At 41.4% G+C, this 13,990-nt stretch overlaps 1 protein-coding gene and 1 long non-coding RNA gene across 10 annotated transcripts in view; one reads left to right on the forward strand and one right to left on the reverse strand.

Moving 5' to 3' along the window:
• The window catches only part of LOC133254063 (uncharacterized), a 252,562-nt gene that overhangs the window by 81,109 nt on the left and 157,463 nt on the right, over positions 1–13,990 (forward strand). The window lies entirely within an intron of this gene.
• The window catches only part of AHI1 (Abelson helper integration site 1), a 219,722-nt gene that overhangs the window by 14,597 nt on the left and 191,135 nt on the right, over positions 1–13,990 (reverse strand). The window contains exon 26 of one of the 9 annotated variants that reach the window (XM_061428062.1): positions 9,067–10,916. The exons of the other annotated variants lie outside the window; for them this stretch is intronic. Within the exon in view, the coding sequence (XP_061284046.1) occupies positions 10,914–10,916 (3 nt within the window). The 3' untranslated portion in view covers positions 9,067–10,913. Of the gene's footprint in view, positions 1–9,066; positions 10,917–13,990 lie in introns of those variants that run through there. 9 annotated transcript variants of the gene reach the window in all.

Genomic DNA, 13,990 nt, shown 5'->3' on the forward strand with positions numbered 1-13,990 from the left:
CTGTTTTATTAATGGCACCTCCATGAGGAAATCAAATAAGCACACTGAGAGTTAGTTAGAGGGTTCCTCTATGCTTGTCTGTGCTTGGTTGCTCAGTCGTATCCGACTCTTTGTGACCTCATTAACTGTAGCCTGCCAGGCTCCTCTGTCCATGGAATTCTCCAGGCAAGAATAGAGTGGGTAGCCATTAACTTCTTCAGGGGACCTTCCCGATCTAGGGATTGAAGCCGGGCCTCCTGCACTGCAGGCAGATTCTTTACCACCTGAGCCACCAGGAAAGCCCCATTCCAAATCAAAGTATACTTTGGAACAATGGTGTTTGATATGAGACAGTATTTTAGAAATCAATGTTGCCATAAAACAGACTTGGAAATTTTATTTAGAGATAATTACATGTTATGGAAATGATCTACTTAAACTTCACGTAGAAAATATACATGTTACTGTGTTAAAGCTTTGAATTACATATGAATGAAAGAGATATACCATAACTATCTAATGAAATTCTTAAAAGTCCAGAAAACAAACAAACAAAAAAAAAATGAAGTGAAAGGAAAGGAGTAAAACTTTCTGTTTCAGTCTTAACTTCTTTGAGTAACTACTGCTTTCCCAGGCTTATCTCTACTGAAACTTGCTTTGCCTTTTTAGATTTCCTCCTTCACAATCAGATTTCAGCCAGATTTGGCACTGAGCACCTTTAAACAAGTATTCCTTTTCTTATCATAAAGATTTCAAGAGGATTTTGTACTTTTCTGGACCATAATTATGTGATATTATTGCTGGCTATATAGCTTTAAATCAAGCATGTAATAAAAACAAGAGTTAAAGGACAAGGAGACTTGGTGGTGAGAGGTGGATGCTGTCGTGTTTTAAAGAACATCAAAAGAACCAATCTTTTATTTTTCTCAACTATTTGAAGATCATCTGACTCAGTTAAAATGTGTTTGGGAAAAAAGGTACAAGTACACAGAAAATTTAAATTCAAGGACAAATGCAGACTGCAGAATAGTCTACCTGCCCTTAAGCCAACTCATCAAGAAGAAAACTATCAAAACCTCTCAGAAAGCATCAATTATAACCTAATTTTTTCAGTTTTTTCTCAGGCTTATGGAATAAATTCCAAACAGTGCAATCAAATTCATGGTAAGATGCTTCTTTTACATGGTCTAATTATTACTTCTATCTCTTTGCCCAATGTAAGAGTAACATCTTAAATAAATGTACACATATACAATCGTCCCTTAGTATCTGAGGGGGATTGGTTTCAGGACACTCCACCCCCCAAATACCAAAATCTACAGATCCTAAAAGTGCCTTATATAATGGTGTAGTATGCATATAACCTAACAACCTCCTGTATACTTAAACTCATCTCTAGATTACTTATAAATACCTGCCGCTGCTGGTGCTGCTAAGTCGCTTCAGTCGTGTCCTACTCTGTACGACCCCATAGACGGCAGCCCACCAGGCTCCCCCGCCTCTGGGATTCTCCAGGCAAGAACACTGGAGTGGGTTGCCATTTCCTTCTCCAATGCATGAAGGTGAAAAGTGAAAGTGAAGTCGCTCAGTCGTGTCCGACTCTTAGCGACCCCATGGACTGCAGCCCACCAGGCTCCTCTGTCCATGGGATTTTCCAGGCAATAGTACTGGAGGGGGTTGCCATTGCCTTCGCCATATAGATAACTAATATGATATAAATACTATGTAAATAGTTGTAAATAAAATGTAAATGCTAAATAAATGGGTGCCAGTGTGGTAAATTCATTTTGCTTTTATGGAACTTTCTGGAATTTTTTCCCATGTAATTGTGAACCATGCCTGGTTGACTCTCTAGATGCAGAACCTGTGGGTAAGGAAGGCCAACTGTGTACATGAAATGTTGTAAAACCAGTGGATTAAAAAAAAAAACACCCAAATCATGGCTCTAATCAGAATTTGAGTCTACTCCAGAGGTTGAGGGAAGAGAAGTCAGATTGAATTATCCATTACTGTTGAGTCAGTGTTACTTTTCCTTGCGTACTGCGACCCTGACAAACAAACAACAACATATGGCCACATGCAGGTCTTAGCAAATCTGTTTTTAATAGACTTTTCATATGAAATGGGTGCTGAGATGTCCTCAGAAATTTGTCTTAAGCAGGTTAAGTTTCCTACTGTATTATTGCATTAGTATAGTGGGCACGTCCAGGTCCTTTCTCATGATGCAAAGGTTGTTTTAACCTGGGTTCAAATTCCATGAACCACAAATTAGAAGGGATCCACATTACAAAGTTTTAACACTGATTTGTAAAAGGACACTTATTTAATTAGGACCAAAACCTCACTTCTAAACACCTTTACTCACTCATTCCTTGGTCTCAGCAGCAGCGCGCCATATGGGTAGTTATTCATGGAGGCAGAAGGAGGGGGAAGAATGAGGTGTCTCTGTGAGCTGTTTTATTTCACTTTGTCTTTAAACAAAAAAGGCCCCAAGGCTATGAGACAATCAGCCCGTAAGCACCCCCAACCATCAAGGCCAAGGAGCATGACTGCCCTTCTTTCCCTCCTGTCCACTCACACCTCTCAGCTGTTTGGGGACTTAATTTCCTCTTCATGGATACCCTTGATAATGGAGAGGAGGGGATGAAGAGAGGAAGATGAGCAAAGCAGAGGAGATGAATGAAAGGGTCAGAATATATAGACTCTTGCTTCCCAAACCCTCACGATTTCTAGTAATGCTCATAAATTTAGATGTAGTGAGATAAACATGAAAGGAATGATTAATGGAATAATTTTCAGTGCCTTCCTTGATTACATGATTTACCAAGGAGAAGCAACTCATAAAAACACTGTGTAAAAGAGAAATAGGCCATGCAAACAACTCACCCAAGTATTTCTATAACCTTGAAGAATGAATGTAAAATTAGGTAGATATTTGATCAATGTTTGTTGCAGTAGCACACCAGCTTTAAATAAGGCAAATTTATGATACAATATAGCTTTATTTTCATGTGCTATTTATATACCTCCTGATACCTACCTTTTCCAAAGAATTAATAACAGCAATTTCTTTTTATACTCACTTTGTAGGAATTTTTTTTAAAAGACAAAAAAAGCCCAACAACTAGGGCTGTTGGTTAAATTATAATCTTGATTCTGTTCTTAACTCTATGTGCCCCAAGGAAGCCACTTTTCTCCTGAGGTCTGTTTTCTACTTGAAAAAGCACAGAAGGTACTCAGAATAAAAGCGTGAACTATCATAGCACCATCCTTGCATTTTACAGATGAGGAAATGGAGGCCCAGAGTCACCTAGATTATAGAAGTAGCCTGAAGGTTATAATTCTGTATTCAAACTGATTTAACAGCTTAGTTTAACAGCTAAGCTCTGTTTCAATACAATTTTGTTTGAAAGCTTCACATACAAACACTTAAACACCTAGAAATTCTCTAGGTGAATTGAGGTTTGGAGGCCAGGAAAACCTTGCCTCCTTCGATTGAATCCTCAGAGCCTGGAGGAACAGGGCTCTACCGAGAAGAGTTTACAAACTGCTCAACTAGACAAACTCTTTTAGGTTTTCTCTATTGCTAAAGTTGTGTTTGGATGGGGGGCATAATTTTATGATTTTAAATATTCATATAAGTTTGCTGTTGATTCTTTGATTTTAGAATTTATTATTGGTTCTATGAGCTGTATTTGGCACTCAATCTTCCAATTATGCTTTTCCTTAAGAACCAAATATTCCTTTATGAAGATGTAGTTTCTAGAAGTATGTTGTTGTTTAGTCGCTAAGTCGTGTCTGACTCTTTTGCGACCCCATGGACTGTAGCCTGCCAGGCCCCTCTGTTCATGGGATTTTCCAGGCCAGAATACTGGAGTGGGTTGCCATTTCCTTCTCCAGGGGATCTTCCTGACCCAGGAATCAAACCCACGTCTGCTACATTGGCAGGCAGATTCTTTACCACTGAGCCACCAGGGAAGCTCCTTCTAGCCTTCATCTTGATTCATGATTTGTAGTTATGGATACTAATTATGCCAGGTAGGAACAACAAATATTGAGTTGGCCAAAAAGTTTGGGCTTTTCTGTAAGATGTTATGCCAAATACTTAACAGAACGCCACTCTAGGGGCAAGGAGTGTGCTACACACCCTGGAGATGCAAAGCTAAGCAGGTTCTAATATCTTATACTCTAACAGGGAAAGGCATGGAGATAAGCAATGAGGCAGAGGAAGATCCAAATTACAATAAAGAGAAAAGAAATGTGCAGATATAAAGGAACAGAAGCCCTGAATTGCAACTGGAGGCTTCAGAGGAGGATTCTCAGAGGAGGAAACATTTAGCTAACTCCTAAGGAATAAATTGAAACTGTGATCACTGGAGTGGTGCAAAAACTATACAGTTGGAGAAACCGGGGTAAGCAGAGGCTGGAGGCTTTGTGTGTGCAAGGCAGTGTACTCAAGGAGGATGATTTGGGAGATGAGGAAAAACTGGTCAGAACGTCTATTCAAACGTTGAAGGATGAGAGCTAGATTAAAACTTATGAGATTTGGGCTTTAAAGGCAAACAGAGTACCAACTAAGATTTCTGAGCTGATAAGTCACGACTCAACTTTTATATTAGGAACAGAAAATAGTTTTCTTCTGGTAGGCAGGTGAACAGTGCAGTAAAGACGGGGGTATGGGAGCTGGTGACTCCCCAGGCAGGGGTTGGGGGCTGTTCCACAGGCATCCTTCCCAGGCTCCTCTCCTGCAGTGCGCACTTGAAAATAACTGGTGCCTCTGCACGCTTTCTAGTCTTTGTTCTTTCCTTCCGTATACTCCTCTGTTCCCATGGATTCAACCCATATGCTTATGCCAACGACTTCCAAATCCATAACCTGAACCTCAATCTCCAATTTTCTTCAAAATGATTTGGCAGTTTCCTTAGTTTTCAGCAAATGTTGCAAATACAGTAGTTTTTCTGAAAATACGCTTGCAACCATACATCTGCCTCCGAACTCTCTCGCCAAGCTGAGTTCTCAGTCCGTCTCTGCTGCACTGGCTGCCGCACAGGTACTGACACGTCGTGCCTCTCACAGGGAAGCCCCCTTTTGTTCTCACATATAGAGGTGGTCACCCTAGAAACTCAGATTGTTCCTTTTCCTTCACATGGACTTTGTCACCACATCCGACTTTCTGATTATGTTGGTTTGGATTGCTACAACAGCTTCTCCTGGTCTTGTACAGTACTGCTTTTATTTTCCTTCTTCTAGTCTCAGATCTTCTAGAACGAGTTTTTGAAAGAACTGACTTGATCATGCCATCCGCCACGTTTTAAATCTTTCGGTGGCTCACTAGTGCCTTCAGGATCAAATCCAGCTCCTTAACATGCCATATAGGATCCTCTTGATCCTGGCCCCGTATGCAGGTTCAGCTCTACCTGTTTTTAACTCTGCAGCCTAGGCTCCAGCCATGAGGAAGTATTTGTGACAGCCTGTGTGCCATGCCTTAGTATTTGTTCAGTCTGCCTGGAATGCCCTTCCTCCTACAAAACTCTACTTAGAAATCAACCCCATTGGAAAGCATCTCCTGACCTCATAAGCTTAGGTCAGGGGCCAGTTCTATTTATTTTCCTGCATTACATATAGAAATTTATCAAAACACTTAGACTACTATGCTGCAAAAACCCCTGATGTTTGACTATTTGTTCTTTCAAGAGAGAGAGAACTCCTTACTTAAAGGTGAAGGTAGATGACAATTCCACTGACACACTGGAGGAGAGAGGAAAAAATTGGGCTTTTAAAACTGCATTTGGTTTTGGGCATATTGGACCAGAGATTCCAGAATGATATCTAAGTGAATGAATCTGCAGGCCAGAATACTGGAGTGGGTAGACCTTCCCTTCTCCAGGGGATCTTCCTGGCTATACCCCAATACAAAATGAAAAGTTTACTTAAAAAATAAAAAAATTAAACATTTTGCTCCAGAAAAAAAAAAAAAACTATTTGAAATTATAGAGGTAGAGGATAATCCAGAAAGAAGTATTAGAGAAAAAAAAAAGATGCAGCATGTATATTTTCATGAAGGCTTGTTTTATGGTATCAAGCAAAGTTAGAGAATGAGACAGAGGAGAGGTAAGCGCACTGTTACAAACATTAAGGAAACAGAAAAAAGCAGAGGTGTTAATGACCCAGGATGCTGGCCTATGCATTTCTTTACATGGCCTGTAAACTGCTGAAAATGATCCCTGCGTCCATCCCGCGCTTTATCCCGAGTCTCTTTCCCTTGTGACCAGCTGGTTTTTCAGTTTCTCTGAGGAGCACTTCTGACCACTTGAGGGCTTCTGCACAAGCTGCTTCTAATACCTCAAATGTATCCTCCTGGTCTCCCCGCCTCCGCCCTTCATAAAAACTAACCCATCCACTTCTCACCACAAGGCCTCACAGCTTCCCTTCAGTCCTTTCACTGCTTATGTTTAGTTTTATGACTCATTAATTACAGTTACTTTCACTCATCAGGCTGTAAGTTCTGTAAGGTGAGGGACCTTTTCTGTTTAATTCACCACTACACTACCCAGATGACATTCTACCACAGTTCTATGGGACGATAGCAGGCATTCAATGTATGTGTGTTAAATGAATAAACATCAAAGACACCAGAGGGGTGGAGGGATGAGGATGCAGATCATTGGTTGAGTGAGGGCCAGAAGAACGTGGGAGGGGAAAAGGACCCAAAATACAAGTGGAGAGGTCGGCCGTAGAAAGGAGGGTACATCTTTCTTTGAGATCTGAAAGCCGCTAGAGAAGGAAGGGGAAGTAACAGAAACACAGAGAAAGCACAAAGTCAGCCTGTTTTAAGAGTGTGGACCTTATTTTGACTAGGCTCTCTAAAGAATGGGGTAGGGAGTCAGGAAGAACAAAAAGACGATCAAGACCATGGACCTCACTCAGGCTGGGAATCAAATATGACACAGAGATAACCACCACAGTTACGTGCTTTTCTTTAGCAGTGATGAGATTCCTGAGTAGACGTGAAAGAAATAGACAACTGGTTTACTCTCAGGGCTGAGGACTGGGAAGACCTGTATGCCAAGTCACACACTCGAAGAGCCATTTATGTGTATGACATCAAACTGCTAAAGGACTGCTGCTTTCATGCATCTATTTCCTGGCGGTCTAAGAGCTGGTTTGGGGAAAGTGAAAACTGGTGGCAGGGGCTTCCCTGGTGGCTCAGTGGTAAAGAATCTGCCTGCCAATGCAGGAGACACTGGTTCGATCCCTGGTCCAGTTAGAGCCCACATGCTGTGAAGCAACGAAGTCTCTGCGCCTCAAGTAGTGAGCCTGTGCTCCAGAGTCTGGGAGCCGCAACTACTGAGCACATATGTTGCAACTACTAAAGCCCAAGTGCCTAGAGCCGTGCTCTGCAGCAAGAGAACCCAAGCAATGAGAAGCCCATACACCACAACCAGAGAAAACCCCCTCTCACTGCAACTAGGGAAAAAGCTCGAGAAGCAAAGAAGACCCAGCGCAGCGAAAAGTAAATAAAATAAAAAAAAAAAAAACAAAAAAAAAAACAATCGCAGATAACCAAGAAGGCAGGAAACATCAGAATGCCACCTCTTCCCGCTTAAAAAAAATTCTGCAAACTAAAGAATCCTTTGAGTCAGCTGGTGCCTCTTTTGGGACTGAACTATTTCCTAGATGAGTGATGTGGGAAGGAAACTGGGAGACTGAGGGAGACGTGGCAATTTTATCAAGTCCACTGCAGCCCTCTGCACACTGTTGACCATCTGCTCATGAGCAACATCATCACTGCTGATGTTCGACAAGGTCAGGTCTGATTTGGAAGATTAATACATCCCGGTATTACATCTCAGTACAGCTGCTCCTCTTTATCTGATCCTTCATTCAATAAGCATTTACTGAATACCTGCTTTGTGCTAGATGCTGGGAACTCAATTTTAAATGAGACACAGTCCCTGCCTTCAAGGAACTTTTAGCTCTTTTATTTACATCAAGAATAGAAGACAAAAGTCATACACCTGAGCCAAGCTGGAGTTGCAGGTTACATTTTTCCATTTGACTCTATGCCTGAGCTTTTCTGTCTCCATCTTTATTATAAAGATTAACAGGTTTTATAAAATAACTATGTACTCTTAGCAGCTTCCCTGGTGCTCAGTGGTAAAAGAATCAGCCTGCAATACAGGAGATGCCGGAGACGTGGGTTTGATCCCTGGGTAGGGAAGATTCCCTGGAGAAAGGCATGGCAACCCACTCCAGTATTCTTGCCTGGAAAATCCCATGGACAGAGGAGCCTGGCAAGCTACGGTTCATGCGGTTGCAAAGAGTCTGAAGCGACTGAGTTCGTACTTTTAATAAAGTTTCAAAATACAGCTAATCCTCATTATTTGTGGATCCCTATTTGCAAATTTGCCTACTTGCTAAAATTTATTTGTAATCTCCAAATCAACCTGTGTGGTGCTTCTGCAGTTGAATACATGCACTGGTGCAGAGTGGTGATACGTGTGAGCTGCCCAGGGCACATGTGCCAGATGAGGGAGGAACGTTAGAACCTCCTGATGCCTTGGCATGTTTCTAATGCTCTGACTTCTTGTATCAGTTCTCATACAGAAAACAAGTGTCCTTCTCCTGATCTATTTAGTGACATGTTTTTCACATTTTTGTGCTTTTTGTTGGTGATTCTGCCGTTTTAAAGGAACCCTAAGCCTATTGTTGAAGTGCTGACCCATGTGACTAAGTGCAAGAGGGCTGAGGTGCCTCCCAGATAAACCTTGCGTGCTAGTCAGGCTTTGTTCACGTGCAAGTTGTACTCCATGAGTTCAATTTTAATGATTCGACTATATTAGTTAAAGTGGTTTTACACCAACATACATATAAAACAAGGTTATATATTGGTGGATTGATGAAAATCTTGTGACCAGAGGCTCTCAAGAACCTAATCCTCCATTTGCTCTAGGAGCTCTGGTTTAGAATTCAGTAATTCAGCGTTCATGGTAAATTTATAGAACAGAAGCACTGTGAATGAGGAGAACTGATGGTGTAGTTTCCAGCACGGCTTCTGTGCACCCACCAGATTACTATTTTACTAGTCTTAGTTCTACCTTTCATAATCTTATTCCTTGACAAATGTATGAGGTTTTGGGGGGCTCTGTCTCAATCAAATCATAATCATTCATTGAGAATATCCTACATGTACAGTACTAAGATGGGGACTTTGGGAGGAATACAAATGTTGCAAAGTTGATTCCTGTTAGTTTCACATGGCTGTGTGTAAGGGCTTATAGACTCCTATTCAGTCAGGTCAACTGGAAGTTTATACTCTGAGGTCAAAGAGCCTGACGTAGATACGTTATTCCACTGATGAGGCTGGAAGAACATTCTCTAGCAAATTCTGTAACTCTGTCATTACAAAGGGGCCTTCAGAAATGTAAAGGATTATCTTGCAAAGATTGGTACATTTAGGGTAGAGTCTGGGCACTGGTAGTTTTTACACAAGTGCCCAGGGAGATTCTGAAGCCTAGCAGTTTGAGAACTATTACTCTAGCATATATCAAAGCAGTAATTTGCGGGGGTTGGAGAGCTCAGGACTAAACCCTGCCTTGTGTGTATGAAGCTGACTTGGTTTAGGAGCCGGTAAGCATGGATTGCTGTGATCTCTATGGTCTCCTCCCTTTCTTGCCTTCTTCCCTTCCTCTGGTTGGAATGTCAATTCTTGCCAGCACTATCCATTAAGGAGTTCAAGTTCCCTCCCAACAAACAACATTACACAGACACAGTAACTACCAGGCTCATAATTTATTGAGGGCAAATATACGTATAAATGACTTGGCACTAAGGAAGTAGGTGATAAATGTGGTAAGAGACAAACAATATGCTACAAGACTTTGGGAGAAAATGAGATTTCTCTGAACAAATGGAGGTTCCAGCTGGCCTTTCTGCAGCTCAGTCTTATTCCTTATTCCTCTTCCTCATTATCTCAGTATGTGTACATATGTATATCTGTTCATGTTAGTTTAAACACAATTGCTTGGTCATGCTGCTTTTAAATTTGTTCTTTTGTTGTCTTCTTCAATCATGTATACCCAAGCAAAAATCACAATTTTTTTTTGACATTTATAAGGTACACATTTATTGGCTGTAGCAGACTAAATATACATGGTATTTGAGGTAATTACAAAAGTTGTGATAAAAAATGTGACTCATATAATAAGATGATTCACATGGAAAAATTCAATTTGAAGTGCAATTTAGATCTGAACCTGCCAGTGAGTTTAAGGACAGGGCAATATATAGCCTTCATGGTCTTGGCCCAGGCTTGTTTTCTACTGTGATCTTGGGATCAAAACTGCTTTTTGGTCAGTGATTCTGCAAGTTGGCGGGAGAGAGCATTTTCTTACAAGTGAGATGCCAATCTTTGGAGGTTGATCAAACACCCTCTCTCCTTCCTGGGAGATACAGCGGTGGGTAGGAGGGTGCTGTTTAAACATACCCAAAGTAACGGGGAAGCAGAAACAGAAGTAAAAGAAAGAAAAGACTCATCAAGTGCTAAAACATTTAGTAAGGGAGTGATAAAAGACAAATCTGTTCCAATATGTTCAGAGGGCTTTCACTGTACACATGGTTTGTGAGAATAAAAAAAGACATTCAAGTAGAAAAAGACTCTTCCCTTTTTATGTCAACTGGAGAACCATGTTAAATTCAGGGACAACCAGATCACCTTATTGGGATTGCTAAGTAGTAACAATCAAGAACAATGTTTTTGTGTGTGTTTAGTCAAGTCTGATTCTTTGTGACCCCATAGACTACAGCCCTCCAGGCTTCTCTGTTCATGGAATTCTCCTGGCAAGAACACTTAAGCAGGGTAGCTCTTTCCTTCTCCAGGGGATCTTCCTGACCCAAGGATGGAACCTGGGTCTCCTGCACTGCAGGCAGAATCTTTACTATATGAAGAGGAGGAGAGGGCAACAATAAGAACATTAGCAAATAGTTAATTTTCCACAGCTTATGTAAAGATTAGCATTCAGCCAAGTTTCTTAAGCAAAGGAAATAAAAGATTAGTCAAGTGACATATAAATGTAATTGACACACTTTATACACATTCATCACACTGAGCCTCACATACCTGGATACATCTTTATGTGAAGTTGTTGTTTTTAAGTTGTGTAGTATGTAACTCCAACAACACTACTTACATACTTGCAGGCAATGGGGAAATAAAAGCAAAGTTTCCTTATCAAGATCTTAAAATCAGAATTGTAATTTGAGGAAAAACACATATAACCATATGTATAAAAATATTATATATATTTCTATTAAAATAGAGCAGTTGCTTTCAGGTGTGGGTAGGGTAATTTTGATCCCAAGGAAAATGTCTGGAAGACGTTTTTGATTGTCACAATTAGAGGGGGTTAGTGTTTCTGGAATCTAAAGGGTTGAGGCCAGGAAGGCTGCTCAACATCCTACAATACACAACACATTCCCTCTGAACAAAGAATTATCTGGCTCCAAATGCCAACAGTGCCCAGGCTGAGAAACACTGGAGTGCTTGACAAAACAAGAGGACAGCAGAGTTAGGGTATCACAGAACTTCTGAAGCAAAGGACACGCTGACCGTCAAGTCAGAAGACAGGGGGAGTGAGAGCAATCAATTCCACCACTATCTAAAGGGCAGTTTACAACTTGGAATGACTGGTGGGAAGTTTTCCCAATGACATCTTTCAAAATTTAGATCTGTAATAGATTATAAGAGGGATGTTACAGTTAACTTTTGAAAATATCATCATGGAGAGCAAATACGGTATTACGCTATCAAACAGACCTTAAAGTCACTGTCAGAGAAAGCGTGCGCCAAGAAGAACATTGGTTTCCCCCAGTACAGCATCACATATTTTATACTTATATGTGTCTCATTGTTCAAAGATTAGAATCTAAACTTGCCTTCTCAGAATCATGAAAGAGTCCTTCAAACACTTATCAATGGTTTATTGAAACAATTATGAAGACTTTATTGAGAATTTATATTATTCTCTAAACTAAGTTTCCATGGAAGATTTGTATAAGAAAATGAGATGGGCTGAGAGACTCAATCCAGTTGAATAATCAGTGGGTTGCTACACTGGAAAACAACTTTGCCCTTACATTATTTTGTACACATTTTAAGTGATGGGAGTTAGGAAGACATCAAAGAAAATGAAAGTGAAAAGTGAAAGTCACTCAGTCATGTCCGACTCCTTGTGACTCATGGACTGTAGCCTGCCAGGCTCCTCTGTCCATGGAATTCTCCAGGCCAGAATACTGGAGTGGATAGCCATTCCCTTCTCCGGGGAATCTTCCCTACCCAGGGATTGAACCCAGGTCTCCAACACTGCAGGTGGATTCTTTACCAGCTGAGCCACCAGGGAAGCCCAAGAATACTGGAGTGGGTAGCTTATCCCTTCTCCAGCGGATCTTCCCAACCCAAGAATTGAACCAGCAGATCTTCCTAACCCAAGAATTGAATCACCTACATTGCAGGTGGATTCTTTATCAGCTGAGCTACCAGGGAAGCCCTCAAGAAAATGAAATATTCCCCAAACCTACTTTGGGGGGTTGAGACTAAAACCACTGGCAATTATCTAGGAGAGAGAAATTAAGAGGACAAGGAATTTGTGGGGTCTCACTCTGTGGAGGGTTAAGAGAACTGCCCAAAGTAGCAAGAAACAGAGCTGCAGGGGAAGAGACAACGCACAGGCTGTTACCCTCATCACAGACATTGACTGCGGAAGAGGTGCAAGAGGAGAATGAGTAGTAAAACTTGTTACAGACCTTCAATAGAGTTAAGGTTTCACGGGTTCTTGCAGGGCAAGAGAGATTTCGGAGGTTTTTAGAGTTCCTCTGTGGAGAACGTTTCAGTTCAGTTCAGTTCAGTTCAGTCGCTCAGTCGTGTCCGACTCTTTGCAACCCCATGAATTGCAGCACGCCAGGCCTCCCTGTCCATCACCAACTCCCGGAGTTCACCCAAACCCATGTCCATCGAGTCAGTGATGCCATCCAGCCATCTCATCCTCTGTCGTCCCCTTCTCCTCCTGCCCAAAATACCTCCCAGCATCAGGGTCTTTTTCAAAGAGTCAACTCTTCGCATGAGGTGGCCAAAGTATTGGAGTTTCAGCTTTAGCATCAGTCCTTCCAGTGAACACCCAGGACCAATCTCCTTCAGGATGGACTGGCTGGATCTCCTTGCAGTCCAAGGGACTCTCAAGAATCTTCTCCAACACCACAGTTCAAAAGCTTCAATTCTTTGGCGCTCAGCTTTCTTCACAGTCCAACTCCTCTCACATCCACACATGACCACTGGAGAAACTATAGCCTTGACTAGACAGACCTTCGTTGGCAAAGTAATGTCTCTGTTTTGAATATGCTATCTAGGTTGGTCATAACTTTCCTTCCAAGGAGTAAGCGTCTTTTAATTTCATGGCTGCAATCACTATCTGCAGTGATTTTGGAGCCCCAAAAATAAAGTCTGACACTGTTTCCTCTGTTTCCCCATCTATTTGCCATGAAGTGATGGGACCGGATGCCATGATCTTCGTTTTCTGAATGTTGAGCTTTAAGCCAACTTTTTAACTCTCCTCTTTCACTTTCATCAAGAGGCTTTTTAGTTCCTCTTCACTTTCTGCCATAAGGGTGGTGTCATCTGCATATTTGAGGTTATTGATATTTCTCCCAGCAATCTTGATTCCAGCTTGTACTTCTTCCAGCCCAGCGTTTCTCATGATGTACTCTGCATATGAGTTAAATAAGCAGGGTGACAATATACAGCCTTGACGTACTCCTTTTCCTATTTGGAACCAGTCTGTTGTTCCATGTCCACTACCACTAGAGCATTCAGGTATGACCTAAATCAAATTCCTTATGATTCTACAGTGGAAGTGAGAAATAGATTTAAGGGACTAGATCTGATAGATAGAGTGCCTGATGAACTATGGACGGAGGTTTGTGACATTGTACAGGAGACAGGGATCAAGGCCATGCCCAG

This window comes from Bos javanicus, chromosome 9 (assembly GCF_032452875.1).
Source record: "Bos javanicus breed banteng chromosome 9, ARS-OSU_banteng_1.0, whole genome shotgun sequence".
Lineage (NCBI taxonomy): Eukaryota > Metazoa > Chordata > Mammalia > Artiodactyla > Bovidae > Bos > Bos javanicus.